Source organism: Balaenoptera acutorostrata, chromosome 19, assembly GCF_949987535.1.
Source record: "Balaenoptera acutorostrata chromosome 19, mBalAcu1.1, whole genome shotgun sequence".
Classification (NCBI taxonomy): Eukaryota; Metazoa; Chordata; class Mammalia; order Artiodactyla; family Balaenopteridae; genus Balaenoptera; species Balaenoptera acutorostrata.
Genome location: NC_080082.1, coordinates 55,111,504 through 55,129,590, shown reverse-complemented (window position 1 = coordinate 55,129,590; position 18,087 = coordinate 55,111,504). Strand labels below are relative to the sequence as shown.

The window sequence follows — 18,087 nt, the reverse complement described above, 5'->3', positions numbered from 1 at the left end:
TTTTTATAATACAGTGAAAACTTCAGGACTCCAGGAGACAGACACAAGTTGCAAGGGTTTTTCTAAAAGACTTTATTTTTCTACTCAAGATAGCAGTAAGTAATAATGTCTTACTCACGTTTGTTTCTTAGTCCTCTGCTTTTAAGTCCTTCTCCTTGAACTGTTCCAAGCACGTGAAGACCTGGTGAGCTATTCCAAAGATATGAAGACTCGGAGACCCCCATCCCCATTCCTACTCTTAGAAGGGCAAAACAGAAAGTTCAAGGGATGTGCCTGATCACTGATTCTTTTTCCTAATGTTACCTACAGCTCTTTTTATTCAAGATAATTGATGGTGATGGCATCCAATTACAACTTGCTCTTTTCTAGTTTGGGGCCTTGAGAAGGTGAGCTGCTTCTAATTCTAACAGATTACAGAGCAACAAATCTCCAACACTTCCCAGGACTCAGTGCAAGATAACCAAAGACCAAAGTCTGCTTCACACCTTCCTTCCCTGGCCTTGTTTTAACTTAGATGTGTGATTGCCCCTTAATAGACCTGCCTAAACCTTGCTGTGCTATGCTCGCCCAGTGACAGAAAACCAAGCCCACATAGTCAAGGGGGGAGGGAAGCGTTGAAACATGCAACATGGCTAAGACCCCGCTACGCGGGCCTGACCAAAGGTCCCCAGTACACCAAGCTCACACAGCTGGGAAGAGTAAAAGAGAAAGTATAATTTGAGGTTAAAGGATGACATGAGAAAAGGGAGGGGAAAAAAAAGTGATGGAGACTGGAGGAAGGAGCTGGGGGCAGGCCACTCTTTACAGACCATTTCTCTGCAGCGCATCTCCCCTTGTCAGACCTGGTAGGGCTTTTTACACTACTGGCTAGGCCTGCTGTGTCTATCAGATTGTCAGGGCTTCCCCATTGGTGCCTGAGGGAGAAGGGTGGAGGCTCTGCAGAGGTCAGCTGTGGGGAAAGGGGCACATTTACGAATTGCTCTCGCTCCTCTATGGCCGCAGCATCCTTCACCTGTGGTTGTGGGGAGCCAGCGGGCCCTTGGCCTCTGACCAGCCTTTGGAGATTAAAGCCAATAGACTGTGAGCACTGTTTCATATGTCACTCCCTTTCCCATTACCCACTGCCAGATGAGGAAAGGTGTTGCCCAGGTCCAATAGGGTATTGAGTAAATCATCCCTCTTCTAAGCTTCCTTCATGTACCATCCTGATGTTCTGCAGAAATAACCAATGAGGTTCCAAATGTGAAGCACCATCCTGCTTCTCTCTCCAAACAAGTCTCCTCCCCCACAGACACCCATGTTTCACTTCAGGAGCTCATTTTACATTCTGCCCTTTGGGAATCCATGCTTCCTTTCATGTCAGCCCTATGTGAACATGTTCCACTCCAGACCACACTCCTTGAGCAATGTAGAATCAACATCATACCACCCATCCCCATCCAGTTTCTCTACTCAGACCCTCATTGCCTGGGCCATGTAGACCTCATTCTGTATCCCTGTCCCATTGTGTAGCTGGCTCTGCAGCCACCAATATAGACACATAGACAGTCCTATAACCCATGCCCTGCATAGACCCTCCTTTTCATCTGACTTAATGTCTCTGATAAGCCCCTTAGGTAGATTTCCTTACATTCCTTGGGGGCCCTTGGCCCGCAGTTTTCAGGCCTGATCACCCTGAGCTGTGCCTATCTCTGTCCAACTATGTCTTCCCCTCTAAGAATAAGTACTCTCAGAAGGCAGGGCCTGCGTGCAACTCCTCTCTGGGTTCTCAGAATACTGATGACTAAACTACGCTGTTTTGATTCCTTAGGAATTTTTTTTTCCTACAGAGTTAATGTACTCTAATGTGGCCTCTCCCCTCATCACAACATAAACAACTTCCTACCCTCGAACCACTTTTTAAGAGGTGGGGTTTTTTTTCTTTTGAGGAGTTTTTAAGTTCACAGCAAAATTGAGCAGAAAGTAAGAGTTCCCATAGTCCCCCCGCCCTCCCAGTCTCCCCCACTACCAGCATCCCACACCAGAGTGGTTCATTTGTTACACTGGCTGAATCTACACTGACACAGTATCGTTTACATTAGGATTCACATTTAAATGTTTTCTCCTTGCAGCAAGTTAGCAACTTTATCAAACCTCAGGTGTGTTCTTTGTGTTCTTGGGTGTTGGACCTTAGAAGGATTAAACTAGATAATGCATGTAATACTACATAATGTTTACCTGTGCCTTGCACAGAGTAGTCGCACAAAAAGTATTTGTTGATAGAATTAATATGTGTGCACTACCTGCGAAGAGACTCAGGCGCTAGGAGGCAGAGCTGAGCTTCTCGGAAGGTCCCGCCTCTGCCCCTTTGCCCCTGCCCTTATCTGCTCCCCGCCTCCAGTGCCTCATTCCCAATCCGCTTTCCTGGGCCGTGGTGAAGCAATTTCCGCCCTAAGAAGGGTGCGGCTTCTGTCCCCTTCCGCTCTCGCGAGTACTGCTGGTCGAGGAAGGGCAGGTGGTGGCCACATTTCTTCGCTGCCCTTCCCCTGCGCTCCCGGTCACAGTTCCGCCCTTACTAGCCCCACTTCCGGCCAGAAAAGACACTTCCACCCGGAAAAGGGGTCGTCCCGCTGGTGGCGCCAGAAGTAGTCAGGTCTCTTTATTTCCTGCCCACCCATAACTTCCGCCAGGAGATACAGTCTCCGCCGCTGTTTGTTCCATCCACGATCAACGCAAACGAAGCTAGATTCCCTCCAACTCAAGACGAGAGCTCCTCTCTCACGCTGCAGGAGAAGGAAGGGCGGGGAGGAAACAAGCCTCCGCTCTCACGCCACACCCTCCCACGTTCGCGGAGGGGAAGCCACATTTGCCCTGAGAGAGGCGCGGCCGCTTTTTTCTAACCCCGCTCTCGCGAGTTCTCGGAACTCTCGCGATAACCAACGCCCGACTTGTGCGCCCGGGAAACCCCGTTCCTCCCTTTTCCGTGGCTGGCAGCTTGGAGGCCGCACGGTAAGGCGAGTGCTCCGGTCCGAACCGGGTGCGGGGTGTCGGGGCCCGAGTCCCGAGCCCGGAGCGTGTGCCTGGGAGCTCCGGGGTACCCGCGCGGGGCCGCCCCGCCTCCTGGAGTCGCGGCCACGTGCGAGCTGCAGGCCCGGGCATGTCTGGTCCGCGCGCTCCGGGAACCGAGGCTGGGCCTGGTGGGCAGCGGGGAGTGCGAGGGACCCCAGAATCAGGGGTTGGGGTCATAGAGCGTCTTCACAAACGGGGGCAGGCAGTGTTCGTGCGACCCGGAGGGACCGTGGGCGTCGGTGAGTTCTTTAGGACCCACAGGCGCAGGGGCCTTTAAAGCCGGGAATTGAAATAGGGCTTTCGGAAGTAAGGAGAGTGCGGCGGTTTAGATCACGTTGGGGCTGGCCCCCGACCCTTGTCAGTCGTCTTTATCAATCCTGTGTTCACATGCTCGACCTTTCCCGCAGATGCCTGGAGTTACTGTAAAGGACGTGAACCAGCAGGAGTTCGTCAGAGCTTTGGCAGCCTTCCTCAAAAAGTGAGTGTGGGGACTGGGGTCCGAGTGGGTGGAGGCTGTCGCCTTTGCCTGATCCCTCAGCGCCCGCAGGCTTTCAGTCTGGGGAGGCTTGTTGGAGGTCTCTGTGGGGTCCATCCTTTCTATATGAGCCCTGAATTGTGTTTGAGTTCCAGTCTCTTTGTATTTTGGGACACATTGGGCTCTTCTTGATCTGCAGTTGTGTTGAGGGGAGGGAACTGGGATGGAGTTTGTGGAGACTCCTGAATTGTGTCTTTCTCGATGTCTTGGTCCCAGGTCCGGGAAGCTGAAAGTCCCTGAATGGGTGGACACTGTCAAGCTGGCCAAGCATAAAGAGCTCGCTCCCTACGATGAGAATTGGTTCTACACACGAGCTGGTGAGGAACTGGGGCCTTTGGCTGGGGCGTGGGGGGTCGGGTGTCCCCTTTGTGAGCTCTTATTTGCCCCCAGAAATAACAAGAGAGAAATCTTTGACTCTGTCACTGCATGTTTTGTGTGATATTCAATAATTTTGTATTCTGAATCTGTTTCTTTATTTGTAAGAGATTCATGTGAGGACCTGTGCTTTCCTCTGGGCCTTGTGGGAGACCCAGGGACAAATGAGTAGCGTGTTCACGTTTTGCCTGGAGGCGGTTTGTTTTAGAGAGAGGCGTTGTCCTTCGAATGTCTGTGGGTCTGTTTTGTTGTTCAGATCATCACACTAGACTGCCATGTTAAATGAGTTGTTGGTAACTAAGGAGTTGGGGATCTGACCAGGTCACTCATTGCTCTAAATCTTCTTGGCAAGCCTCAAGTGCCCTGGAGAAAACCTTATGGTCACCTTGTACTGGTCCCTTTTCTTATCTTCTTATTAATCTTATTAATCCTTTAGTAACGACTTTGAAGGACTGATTTTAAGTGTAGCCCCTGACTGCATAGTGTTACTGTTAGTATTGCCTTATCTGTCTTTAATGTTTCAAGTTTCTCCAGTCACCCCCATGGAGGCTTACCTTGGGAGTAGGGGATGGGGTTCAAGGCTGGATTGTGCCAAGGTGGCCGCCTCTGCACAGGGTCTTCACTAAAGGCCCTCGGTCTCTCCCGTCTTCATCCGTCCTCTGTGAAGTGGGGGCTCTGTTCTGACCAGAGCTTGTCTGTAGGTGGGAAGCAGAGTTTGGACAAAACTCCAGAATGACCTTGAGAAGAGTTGGCCTTGGTATAAGGTGCCCAGCACCTCAGAGCATGAAGTATTTTGTAGGTTGGTGGGCCAATCTTTCAGGCCCTAGACTGGGCATAGGGGCAAAGAAAAATGGGTCTGCTGAAGGGGAGCTGACTTGACCTCCCTGGGCACACAGTCAGTGGTGACGGGGCCTGGACGAGACCACCACTACCTCTGCCATCCACCTATCTTGGAAAGCAAGGCATGTCTGGTCCTGACTGCTCTTTGGTGATGCCCCAAGAGCCGATAGGTCAAGCAAGGCAACTTTGGATCTAAGATGAGGAGAAAGAATCTAATAGCTTTTCCTATTTGATCAGGTGAATATGTATATTTTATATAACCTGTACCTAACAAAAACTTCCCAAGTAGGACTGGTGGTTGCCGATTTGCAGTTGATGTCAGGGAGGTTAGCATGCTTGGGGTCTGCCAGCTCCTGATGCCACAGTCTACCCGACTCTTGTCATCGCTTGGAGGTGGGGGCAGCTCTGTCCCCTTGGCAGCATTTTGTACTTTATTTTTCTAGGTGGGGAGAGATTAAGGGGAAATGGGGAAAGGACTCTGGGGAACGCACACCGAGTTGAGCCTGCTGGTCATCTTGACAGTTGCCGTGGCCCCTTTCTGCCCACTGCAGCTTCCCCAACACATCACGCTGGGTGTGCGTCCTCTGCCTGCCCTGCTGCTCTCCCTTTGAATTTCCAACGCTCGCTTTTGACTTCAGTTCCCCAGCTGCCCTAGTGGCACAGGGTAAGGGTCCTAGACCAGGGTGTGTTGTGTGTGCGTTGTTGGGGCACAGCCCTGACCGTTTGTTTAAAATCATGACAGGCAAGAGTTGCAGTTGCCACCGGCTACACGGTCTACTGTCTGACCCTTTACAGGAAAAGTCTACCAACCTCTATTGGAGTCTAGAGTGCTCCCACTTAGATTGGTCAGTCCATACTCTGGACAAGTGGAGTCATAGGAGATAGTCATTTACCCAGGAGGAAAATGAGATACAGACCGGTGAAGACCCTGGGAGGGTGTGGCAGGCTGGCTCCAAAACCCGCAGTCTGCCATATTTGCTTTTCTTCCTCTGGATCGTGGGAGCTTGGCCTGTTTTGCCCCCTCAGGGGTTTGGGTCTAAAGCACAGTGGGATAGCGACCTGTCCTGGGAGACTGAGCTCTGGCAGTGAAGGCAACAGGGCAGTGGGGGTCAAATTCTGGGGACATGTAAGAGCACGGTGTGGACAGCTATTGACCTCAGGTATAGGGGATACAGAGAACGGGTGGATGGCAGGGCCTTCCTGAGGGTGGTCCGCAAGAGGTGCAGATCTGTAGGGGTGGGCACTCACCACGCGGTGGTGTAGGGGGCAGTGTCTGTGAGGGGTGAGGTGTAGAGCTAGAAAGAGCCTGTTTCAGGAGAGTGGGGGGAGTGCTCTAAGGGGAGGGGCAGTGTCAAGGGGAGACCACTAAAGGGCTTTGAAAGGGAGTGGTGCAGTGTGGCCCTGGACAGCCTTCTTGACCTCAGTTCTCAGAAGGGCCTGCTTGGTGGGGAGGTAAGAATAAGAATACAGTGTGTGTCTCGGTAGGTGCTCGGCGGTAGGTGCTCGGCGGTGGGTGAGCAGCTGTTGGATTGGGGCACCTGAGCGCTTATGTGTGTGTGTGTGCGCGTGCGCCATGCTGCTCAGCTTTGCAAGATCTTAGTTCCCCAACCAGGGATTGAACCTGGGCCCCTGCGGTGAGAGGGTAGGGTCCTAACCACTGGACCACCGGGGAATTCTCCTGCATCAGATAATTTTATGCGTCATTAAGAAAGATGTGAAACTCCCCCTGGGAGAAACTAAGGTTGTGCTTTATTGGAGTTTGTTCTTTGCCAGTCACTGATCAGGGTTGAAGTACGTTGTCCCCCTTAGTACCGTGGCGCAGACCACTTGAAGGGGGTGGACTCTGTCACAGCTGACAGGGAGCAATGTTGGGGTTCAAACCCCATCTACCAGACAGCTCACCCCCTTCCGTGCTGAGATTGGGCTGAGCGCTAGTCCTGGTTCAGCAAGGTTCATTTCTAGTGTGCAGCCTCTTCTGGGTGTTCGTGAAATTAGGAGTGTTCATCTTTCCCCCTTCGTGAGGCTCTTAACGCCTTCCACAGCCCAAGTGGGAGAGCAGATCTCCACCTAGAGCCAGGGCATGACCAGACAGGTGCAGGAGGGATGGCGGTAGCCATTGGGCATTTGCACTGGTCTTAAAGGCGAGTTTTCCATGAGGTCACTCCTGGCAGAAAGATTGGGGGGGGTGGCTTGTAACAGGTGACTCTCTTGATCCTGGCAGTGGGTGGGCTGCTTGGTGCCTGGAAGAGGGTCAGAGCCCCGATCTAGGGGGTGGGGTGAGGACAAAAAGAACCAAGGAGAGTGGTTTTAAAGTGAGCAGAGGCCAAAGGCAGTGGTATCAGGGAGGGGCTGCTCAGCGGTTTGTGCTGCGCTGTTGGCCCCTGAAGCCTGTGGCTGTATCCGGAGATGGTCTTAGAGGGCAGGAGAGAGGCTGAGAACCAGTTGTGTGCAGGAACTGCTCTGGGAGGGGCAGCTGGAGGGAAGGAGGAGCCTACCTCACCTGGTCAGTTCCACCTGCCCCTCCCCCCCAGCTCATGACACTGGAGGGTCATGGAGATGGCCCAGTGCCCCGTGACTCTTGGCAGCAAGTCATTGTTGAAGGAATGAATCCTTGACTCCCCCGTTCATCTTCAGGACTAAGGGGAATCTAACGTGCTGGTCTCTGGGGTGACCTGGAATCCCTACCTTTGAGCTTTCAGCCAGGCAGGGCTGTGTGATGGCCAGCATCTGGGCCCCAGTTCTTCAAACCTCAGTGGCCCCCTGAGGTAGAAAAGCAGAACTGTCTGGAGGGGCTGTCCCTACAGAGCTGTGTGGCATGAGAGTACTCCAGGAGTACTCTCTGGAGTTTAACCTTTTCCATGAAGGAAAGTAGCACCTGATGCATTCATGGAATCTTCACAGTAGTGCTCAATGAGGTACTGTTCGTCCTGGTTCTCAGGTGAGAGTAGGTGACTTGCCAAGGCCACAGTATCGGGCGGGCTCCTAAGGCCATGTTACTGCCTCATAGGAGAGAGTGTGAAAAGCAGATGGCATAGGGCCTGGCAGGCAAGTGTTCCAGTTGAACAGAAGAGGATTTCCAAGGAGGCTGGCCAGGGTGGGTGAGGGACCTGCCCAAGCCAGTCGAGGGACCAGAATCCCAGTCCGCAGAGCTGGGTGACGCACCTTCCAGGTTGGGAACGTCCACTGCATAGGATGTCAGCCCTGCTACCACTGTTAACCAAGCGCTCCAGGGCTGGGTGTGGGAGGATCAGTAGGTCTCTTCTCCAGCTCTGCTGCCCTTCAGAGCTCCCAGGCAGATGGAGGGGGACAGTCACAGCTTAAACATTTGCTAGGCTCTCCCCCAGAACCTCAGGTCCACTTCGCAGCACAGCTGGGCACTAACCGCTAAGCAAGTCCCGGGGCGCGGGTTGCCTGCCTGGTCACGTGGCCACGGCGGTCCCTCCACTGCCTGTGCACGCCAGTCTCCCGCACTGGTTGGGGGAGGGGGGGTCAGCTACTGGGCTTGGTGTCTCACGTTCTCAGTTTCCCTGACTGTAAAATCGTGGGGTGAGAATCTGCTGCCGCACACAGCTACACTTGTGACCTTGAGCAAGGCCCTTTCCTAAGGCTGCCTCAGCTGTGGAGAAGCGTCTTCTCTGCCTGAGAAGGGTTCTCAAGTCTCCCTTGCCTCCCACCCAGCTTCCACAGCACGGCACCTGTACCTCCGGGGCGGCGCTGGGGTTGGTTCCATGACCAAGATCTATGGGGGGCGTCAGAGAAATGGTGTCATGCCCAGCCACTTCAGCAGAGGCTCCAAGAGCGTGGCCCGTCGGGTTCTCCAAGCCCTGGAGGGGCTGAAAATGGTGGAAAAGGACCAAGATGGGTAAGCAGGGGAGGGGAAGCTGGGGGTGTGGAGGAGCCTTGGGGCCAGATCCCCTATAATGAAGTTATCAAGGACTGTCCCCCTCCGCCCACGCAGTGAGGTGCCAAGTCTGTCCTGCACAGTCTGCACCTGCCCCCCAGGCAGGCAGGGGATTCTTCAGAAAAGCGAACAGCGCGGGGCCTCGCCCCGACCCCTCTGGCTAACTACTGCAGGCTCCAGGAAGGTAATTTAGCGACTGTCCGCCTTCATTAGCCTGCTCGTTAGCTTTTCCCAATTGATTTTTCGGGGCTTTTGATCTAATGCTTGCACCAACGACACCCCGTCAGCCCCCGGGGGAGCTCCCACCCCAGCCTGCAGCTTGTTGGAATGCAGCCGACTGGGGACCTCCGTGGGACTTGGCCGGTGCCCTGTGGCCAGGGGCCTTCTTGGGAAGCCTGGCTCGTGTCCAGGGGAGGCCCGGCAGGGGTCGGGGACGCTGGCGGGAGCCTGCGCTCACCTGGGGCTACATGGCCCTTCTCTCCCACAGGGGCCGCAAACTGACACCTCAGGGACAGAGAGATCTGGACAGAATCGCTGGACAGGTGAGGGCTGGGTACCTCAGTCACCGCCTGGGTGTTTCTGGAGCCTGGGTTTTGTCAGCTTGGAGTTTCCTCCCCTGGAGGGCACAGCCCAGGGGAGGAGGGTGCAGGAGAAAGAGCGTTTCTGACAGACTTCCTGTGGGCGCTGGTTGAAAATGCAGGTGCCTGGGTGAAGGGAGGCCCAGGGTGCAGCTCGCTGGGCTTGCTTCTCCTGCAGGGCACGCGACTCCCTCTTCCCGGGTCAGCCTTCTGATTCTGACTGTAGTGTTTCTTCTTAGTCTTCATGCTTACTGAGTATTAGGGTGCCTCAGAACACAGGTCTCCGTCCAGATGCTGACCGACTATAGACACCCTGGGCCAGAGTCCCTGTCTGTAGAGAGATCTGCTTTTGCCTACCTCGGAGGGTGGTGGTGAGGATTCAGTGAGCTACAGCAACAGAAACCCCCAGGGCCTGGCATGAACCCATTGTTGTTTTTCCTATTGACTTAGGCCTCCTAGGACTCTTAGACTGTCGAGTCACTTAAGTGTCAGAAGAGAATGGAGGTGTCAGCCCTCTGGGGATTGGGGGTGGCCTGGAATGAGTAGGTGGCTCTTCCAGGGCAGAGCAGGGCCTGGCACACAGTGTGGAGTGATGGGCAGATGTTGGAAACACACGACAACGCTCTCTGTCCTTGAGAGTCCCAGTTTTATCCTTCTGTAAAATGGGGAGGTACCCAAGATTGTGAGCATCGGATGAGATGAATACACGTAAACCACAAATCAGGGTGCCTGGCGTCCGTCCCATGGCTACTGGGGAGCTACTGTGAAGTGCCTGAGCACAGACCCCACAGCTGATCTTAACTACTGTCTGTCTTCTCCCACAGGTGGCAGCTGCCAACAAGAAGCATTAGAACAAATGATGCTGGGTTAATAAATTGCCTCATTCGTAATCCTGCTCTGGGTCTCTTGATTGTAGGGTGGCCGGGCAAGAGGAAGGAGCACTGCACTGCACTTCCCTTCCATTGCGAAGGAGAGGGGCCGGGGCCTTCCTGCATGGCTGTGGTGCTCAACAGCCTCGGAAACCTGAGGCCTGGCCTTGCAGGCTCACACGGTTCTGCCCCAAGTGGGCATAGATGCTGGTGCAAGACCCGGGGGCCCTCGCTCCTCTCCCACACCTTGGCTTTGCGGTTCTCAGAAAAAGAAACTGAAAGTTCAAGCAGTGGCCCCACGTGGAGCCTTGGACCCTGCTGGAACAAAACAGGAGGGCCCTGGGGCTCAGGTGCTGCTTCTCTGGAAGAAAGTGGACAAGGACAGCCGTCACTCGGGGTGGTCCTTTGTGTGCCTCCAGCCCAAGGTGACCTGCCTAGTATGCACGTCCTTTTCCTGACCTACACGGGAGCCTTCGCTTTGGGGATCTCTGGCCTGGGCCCTGCTGTAAGATGGAGCTAGCTGTACCTGCCCCAAGACATGGGATGCAGCGCTGAAGCTGCTGTAGGGACCCGGCTGGCAGGGGGCTGCTACTTCCCTCCCAGAGGGAGGGGCATGGCCCCTGCATAGAGGCCAAGTTCCCAGGGTCCTCGTGGTGTCGCCCCCCCCCCCCAGCACAGTTCTGCATGGTGATGGGCACTTTGCACTAATGGGACGGGAGCTCCACCTGTGATGGTCTTCTGGTCCAGGTGGGAGATACAAAAGGCTTCCAGTAGGCAGGTGCTAAGCCTTGGAAGGGTCCCTTTACCACCCCATGAGACCTGGCCCACCTCCCAGTTGGGGGAAACTAAGATGCTGAACCTGAGCCTGCTAGGCCAAGACCCCTGAGGTTCCCCCATCCCAAGTTACTCCTCAGATCAAACCCATTTCCTTCCAGTGCCAAGCCTGGCTTTGAACTCCAAATGACAGGTTCAAGTTCCAACACTGCCCAAAGTTCTGTGCGACCCTGAGCAACGTACCCTCAGCTTTCTGCTCCTGCCTGTAAAGCTGCTTACTCCTACCTGAGGGATTCGGGGAGATGCGTGTCTTGCTCAAAGCAGCACACCTGATGGACCAAGGTGTTCAAAATGGAAAGAATATCAAACCAAAGAGTCCCCTACACCCAGTGGGGAATGAAGGTGTCATTTCCCACCAGCCTGGAAGTTGTCAGGGCTGGAAGATCAGATCTGAATAAACACTGGAGTAGAGCCTACCACGTGCAAGGTGCTTTATAAATATATCACTTAATACTCTGTGAAGTAGGTGCCAAAAAGCGCAGTTTGGAGATGGGGAAGATAAGTCACAGGTTGGGTAATTTGCCTGATGTCCCACAGCCAGGAGGTGGCAAAGCCAGCATTTGGACCTGGGCTCTAGCCACTACAGGGCACTGTCCCTTAGAAGTGGGGAAAATGAGGCCCAAAGGGTTACACTCCTGGGCATGACCTTGAGCCAGTCACTCCTTGTTTGGGGCCTAAGTTTCCTCTTTTGCTGATGGAGGATGAAGATATTTCCCAGAATCGTCCTGGGAATGCAATGCCAAGCGTCCGGTTTGCTCACACAGTGCCAGATACCAGGGTGCTGGGTAAGCGGGAGGTGGAGGTGCCCAGACAGGCCAGCGAGCCTGAGAGGGCCTGCAATGCGGCGGCTGCGCCCCTCCAGCCACTGGGGGTCAGCCGAGGGCCTGGAAACTGGCTCAGCCAGGAAGGATGCTGAAGGAGGTGAGTTCCTAAGGGCTGCAGCGTCTGGATCCAGACTTCTTCCTACATGGGGGTTATAGGAAGAACTTTAGTACAGAGGGGCTAATGACCTGCTGTACAGAGAGGGACCCAACAGAACACCTGGGTCCCTGGAGGGAAGGAGGGAAGGCCCGAGGGCCAGAGAAGAGGAACTGTGTCCTAGGAACTGTCCTAAGCACACTGTGATATTCTTACAGCCTCACAGGGAGGGAGGTTATGCCCAGATCACAGGAGGAGAAACTGAGGCTCAGATGACCAGAGCTGAGATTCAGACCCAGGAGGTGTGAACTCTTGAGGCCCATGTTCTTCTGTGTGGGTGACAGTTGCACCTTTTTTTAAAATTACAAAATACTTCAAGCATGCAAAACAGTATGTATACATAATAGTGTAAAAAAGACCCATGGGACTTCCCTGGCGGCGCAGTGGTTAAGAATCCACCTGCCAATGCAGGGGACACGGGTTCGAGCCCTGGTCCGGGAAGATCCCACGATGCCGCGGAGCAACTAAGCCCATGCACCACAACTACTGAGCCTGCGCTCTAGAGCCCGTGAGCCACAACTACTGAGCCCTCGTGCCACAACTACTGAGCCTGCGTGCCTAGAGCCCGTGCTCCACAACAAGAGAAGCCACCGCAATGAGAAGCCCGTGCGCTGCAACGAAGAGTAGCCCCTGCTCGCCGCAACTAGAGAAAGCCCGTGCACAGCAACAAAGACCCTGTGCAGCCAAAAATAAATAAATAAATAAATAAATAAATAAATAAATAAATAAGACCCATGAACCCACCACCCAGCTTAAAAAGTAAAACGACATAAAACTAAGACAGACAGAGCCCTCTGCGTATCCTTCACAGTCGCAACCTCCTTGCTTCCCCAAGAGGTAAGCCCTCTCAGGAGTGGGGTATCACTCCCCTGCGTGCGTTTACACTTTTACTGTAGACACATGTGTCCCTAACAGCACATGCTGTTGTTTTGCCTTTTGAAAACAAGTCAGCCGGATCCTGTCATAGTACATTTCTTCTCATTTTCTTGTTGTTTCCGAGATGCAGCCATGTTGACAAGCAAAGCTCGGCCTCTTCTCCTGCTGTGTGCTACTCCATTGACTGACTATACCTCAATTTATGCATCCCTTCTCCTGTAAATGGACTTTTCGTCTGTTTCCCAGTTTTTGCTACCAAAAATCTCCCTGCCATGAATTTTTTCATGGTGTCCCCTTGTGTGTGTGTGTGTGTGTGTGTGTGTGCACGCGCGCGCGCGCGCATGTATGAGATGGTCCCCTAACTGCTCACAAACATCTAAACAACCTCATGTCATTCCCCTCCCCCACCCCTCAGGCCTCATTTTCCTCCCACTTGACCTACAATAATGCTCAAAGGAAGCCGGTCACACATAAGTGACTTGGAATCCCTGCTCCACCACCAGACTGTATAAACTGGGCAAGTAACAGTGATGGTGTTCCCTCTCTGTGATGGCCTCAGTTTCCTCCCCTGCAAAATGGGGGGTGGCCTACCTTGCCCACTTGTGGAGAGGCTGAAATGAAAGAACACCAAGAAAGAGCCCTTCGTGGCCCTTTGGGTGTCGGGAACATCAACTTATGTCACAACATCAGGGAGATATTTTTATCCTCATCTCTTGAATTAAAAATGCCAAATCTTGGAAAGGGAAGCCACCACCTAGTCACGGAGCTGGTGGGCCTGCCTCATTTATTCCTCATGAGCATTAATAGTAACTAACATTTACTGAGCACCTACTACGTGCCAGGCCCTGTGTTCAGTGCTGTGCATGCACAACCTCTTTAAATCCTCTTTTCCAACCCCAAGAAGGGAGGACACGCAGGCTCAGAGAGGGGACAAGTTTTGCCCAAGGCCAGTGAGAGGCAAAGACCAGGCTCGGAACCACCCCCGTCCCCTGACCACCTGTGCGCAGCAGGCACCCCAAACTCCGGCTCCCTCGGGCTTCCTTTCCAGTGACGAGCCAGGCCTTAAACCAACCTCTTCCCCCTACCCAAGCAGCCTCCTCTCGGGGGAGTTGTGGCGGCCACAGGTGCAGGGAGCAGTTCCTCTCCACTCATGGCCTGAAGCCTCCCGGCAGGGGCTGCCCCCAGCCTGACGACCAAAGGACCCAGCAGTGGGGCCAGTGGAGCCCATCTCCGCAGGGCTGGGCAGGAAGTGGGGCGGGGTTTGGGGCTCGGCCGAGGTGGGATCTGGTATCCCAGGGCTGCTGCAACCCATACAAAACAACCCACTGGGAGAAGATGCCTGGGGGTCCCCGAGCCCTCCGAACCCCGCGTGCCACCACCTTTCTCCTCTTGATCTTCGCTGCTGGCCTGGGTACGTGGTCAACAGGCAGGTGCCGGCGGGGGGGTGGGGGGGGCGGGTACTGGGAGACTGTTGAGAGGGCCTGGGCAGTGGGGACAGGAGAGGAGCTGGCAGGAGGGGGGCTAGAAAAGACCCCGTAGAAACTGCATCTGCTTGACTGTCCCAAGCAGGCCAACGGGAGGCTGGAGGGGGGCTCAGCGAAGTTGAAGGAGCATCCCCCGGTGGGGGGAGGCAGGGCGAGAGACACCTTCCGCACCCCCTCGTCCCCCCAGATCAAAATAAGGAACTAAGGTTGCCCTTGACTGAGCTCCAGAGCTGGGGGCAGGGAGGGGACTGTGGGTAGTAATCAGCTTCAGGGGAGAAAAAGCTTTCTCCTTCTCTGCCTGGAATCCCGGTCACCATCCCCTGCATAGGGAAGCCCTTCTCAGTGCTGGGGCGGGGGGGGCTGGTGACCTTCCCCCTTCCCCTCCTACGAAATGCCAGCTGGCAGGGCTGTGAACCACCCCGTTTGAGCGAGGAGTTGAGAGAGGTGGCCAGTCACCCCAAATTTCCACCGGGAGCTGAGTTTGGAGTCCGTGACCCTCAGGTTGCTGCCTCTTCCACCACCTCTCTCCTCCTCCCGCCACAGACAGCCATGTGGACTGGCCCAGAGGCAGCGTGGGGGGGGCGCGGGGGGGATAGTGGCACAAGAACTGGGGCTTCCCCAGCCTGGGCCACCCAGCCCCTCCTGCCAACCACATAGCTGAGGCCCTCCCCTAACGCCCAGCCCAGCCCAAACGCTGAACTCACCCCGGCCCCCAGGTTGACACACACAAAGTTACGCAAACGGAGAACGAGGGGCGGGCCCAGGGTCACAGGGCAGGACAGGCTCACAAACTGGCAGGAAGGGGCCCAGGGCCAGGAGGCCAGGGTTCGAACCCCTGAGCCACTCCTGCTGCCCTGGGCCTCAGCTGTCACACTTGTAAAATGGGATGATGAGAGAACCGACTTCTAAGGGTTCTGGGACAGTTATACACAATATATAAAGCGCCAGGTATGGGGCCAGGCTGGGGCTGGGGTGAGAAAATAATCTAGGAAGGCCTGCAGGAGGAGGTGATGCCCAAACTGATTCTAGAAGGAGCTGCCTGGCCAGGGGCCCTGCTAGCACGAGGGACCCAACTATCCAAGTGCCAGTGAGCTCAGTGGGGCCGAAGCTCGGAGCAGGTACGGAGAGGGTGGCAGGAGGTGGCTCTGGAGAGGCGAGTGGGGACCCCCGGCAGTGTGTCACTCACACTCTTCTGCACACACCCCCGCCACACACACACACACACATGCACACACACAGCCAGGAGCGCTGGAGCGGCAGGGGCCGGGCTGGGCCTGTGTCTCCATTCACGGTCCCTCACGCATTCGCCTCTCCGCAGGCCCGAGGTGCCAGGCCCTGTGGGTGGACTGGGGCCCACCATCGGTGACGGTGAGCACTGGGGACGAGGTCCGCCTCCTGTGCAGGCACAATGGCAGCAACCCCAACGTCACGTGGTGGCGCCTCCTCCAAGGCAACTCCACGTGGCCCCCTGTGATGGAGCTCTCGAGCCCGGGCCCCAAGGGCGAGCTGATCATCCAGCAGGTGAACAAGAGCCACAGGGGCATGTACAGGTGCCAAGTCAAGGAAGGCCAGAAGATCCAGCGCTCCTGTGGGACCTACCTCCGCGTGCGTGGTGAGTGCACATCACTCCACAGCTGGGGCCACTGGCTTCCTCACCTGTGACGGGGGGGGGGGGGGGGGGGGGGTGGGGGTGGGGGGGGGGTGGATGGAGCCGGTGCCTGCAGCTCCTGCATCTCGGGCATCCTCACTCCCCGGCTCACGGCACAGCGGCTGATTGATTTTCTCACCTGCAAGGTGGGGACTTCAGTGGTCTTGGGCCTCGACGGGGGCGTGGCCAGGAGGCGAGGGGAGGGCTTGAGGGGCTGGGCTCTGAGCAGCGCTCCCTCCTCGCAGAGCCACTCCCCAGGCCCTTCCTGGACATGGGGGAGGGCACCAAGAACAACATCATCACAGCCGAGGGCATCATCCTGCTGATCTGCGCCGTGGTGCCTGGGACGCTGCTGCTCTTCAGGGTGAGCCACGCCGGGGACCAGCGGCCCCCCGAGTCCGAGGGTCCCGCCTAAAACTTGACAGAATGGCAGCACCCACCTCACAGGGGCTGTGAGGGGGTCAGGAATTTAATATAATGAAAGCATTTTACATGGCGCTGGGCCCGGAGGGGGCGTCCTGGCTCAGTCTCCCCTCAGGGCTGTCCTCACGTTCCCCGCCCCCCACAGAGATGTCCAACTCTCCCCCTCTACCCAGGAGTGCCGCAGCCTCCAGATGTAGCCGAGGCCAGGGAAGATGGGGGCTGGTGTCCTCCCAGAGTCTCTGGCCAGCACCAGTCTCTCTTTAGGCCGTGGGGCAACTACAGCCATTTACTATTATTGCTGTTGTTATTCATGGAGAAGAGCAGGCAGTGGCGACAGCCAAAAGGACACTGGCTTGGACCCAGAGAGACCTGCCACTTACAGGATATGTGGCTCTGGGCATGTCCCTTACCCTTTCTGGTAAAGCACCTCCTGGCCTCCATTAAGGGTCTGAAAACACATTCTCTCCCCCCATTCACGGAGGCTCCCAATCCCCCAACAGAAACGGTGGCAGAACATGAAATTCGGGGCAGATGTCCAGGATGACTATGAAGATGAAAATCTTTATGAGGTCAGTGGAAGGCGGGGGCAGGTGCGGGGCAGGTGCGGGGCAGGTGCGTGTCTGTGGGGTGGGCGGGGCTCTTACGGGGCTCCTCCCTGAGGGTGGCCGGGAGCAGGGACCCAGGCCTCAGGGCCCTGAGGCTCACCACCCCGTTTCCACCCCAGGGCCTGAACCTCGATGACTGCTCCATGTACGAGGACATCTCCCGGGGCCTCCAGGGCACCTACCAGGATGTGGGCAGCCTCCACATCGGAGACGTTCAGCTGGAGAAGCCGTGACCCAGCCGGGCTGCCCCCACCAGCTGTGCACCCAAACCGTGTCTCATCCCACTTCCTTGGAACCCGCTCTCTTTTCACAATCTTTCCTGGGAGTATCCTGACTCAACTTCCCCCTTGGGAGTGTCCACTCTTCTTCCCTCTAGACCATCCTCATCCCCTCCCCACACCCTAACTCAATCCTCCCCTTACTGCCTTTCTCAGGCTCCCCTCCCATCCAGCAGGTAATGAGCCCTTAGTCGCTGCTTCTAGGGGAGCTGATTGTAGCAGCCTCATTAGTGTCACCTCCCCCCCTCCCTGCTCTGTCATGGCCACTTAGTGATAATAAATCCTTCCCAACTGCAGACCTTCGCAGGAGTCACGGATCTCATGGGGACCACTCCCCCTCCTCCTCTGGGACCCAGAAGTCCAGGACCTCAGCCCCCTCCTCCCCCAGCTCCTGACCACTCCCCACACCTGGGACCAGGTAGCCAGTCTTGGCTGTCCCCTGAAAGAACCAGGAAGTGTCTTGGGAAGGGCCCCAGCCCAGGCCATGTGCCTGAGCAGAGGGGGACACAGAGGGGACCCAGATAACCATATTCACTTATGCATATTTAAGTCCCAAAGACACAGTGGACTGTCTGGTGAGACTGGTACCAAATTCTGACCAAGGCCACACCTGTTCTCTGGGAGTGGCCTTGTAGAAGTGGGATTTGGAGAGTCTGTGGCCCTAAACTGGGGATGGTGGGGAAATCCAGAGGCGGTTGACAGAGAGGGACAGAGATACAGAGTTTCTGAGCTAGAGAGGGGAGGGAAATCGAGACAAAGATAATGATGGAGAGACAGAGCAAGTGAATTGAAAGACACTGAGGAGAAAGGGTATC

The 18,087-nt window shown here is 55.6% G+C and overlaps 2 protein-coding genes across 4 annotated transcripts; both read left to right on the top strand.

The window, feature by feature from the left end:
* Positions 1-2,861: 2,861 nt before the first annotated feature.
* Positions 2,862-10,167, top strand: RPS19 (ribosomal protein S19). Of its 3 annotated transcripts, none has more exons than XM_007168051.3 (7): positions 2,862-2,988; positions 3,456-3,526; positions 3,800-3,900; positions 8,477-8,660; positions 8,757-8,883; positions 9,187-9,241; positions 10,102-10,167. In XM_007168051.3, exons 2-7 carry the CDS (start codon positions 3,456-3,458, stop codon positions 10,146-10,148), a joined length of 585 nt encoding a protein of 194 aa, XP_007168113.1. In that variant the 5' UTR covers positions 2,862-2,988; the 3' UTR covers positions 10,149-10,167. The 3 variants fall into 3 exon arrangements, with proteins under 3 accessions (XP_007168113.1, XP_007168114.1, XP_057390847.1); XM_057534864.1 differs by lacking the exon at positions 2,862-2,988 and adding an exon at positions 3,130-3,287; XM_007168052.3 differs by lacking the exon at positions 8,757-8,883 and having other exon boundaries at positions 2,896-2,988.
* A 3,996-nt stretch (positions 10,168-14,163) lies between these two features.
* Positions 14,164-17,526, top strand: CD79A (CD79a molecule). Its single transcript, XM_057534772.1, has 5 exons — positions 14,164-14,245; positions 15,637-15,930; positions 16,212-16,330; positions 16,890-16,958; positions 17,114-17,526. The coding sequence occupies exons 1-5, from the start codon at positions 14,170-14,172 to the stop codon at positions 17,225-17,227; spliced, it is 672 nt and encodes a 223-aa protein (XP_057390755.1). The 5' UTR covers positions 14,164-14,169; the 3' UTR covers positions 17,228-17,526.
* The last annotated feature ends 561 nt before the right edge of the window (positions 17,527-18,087 follow it).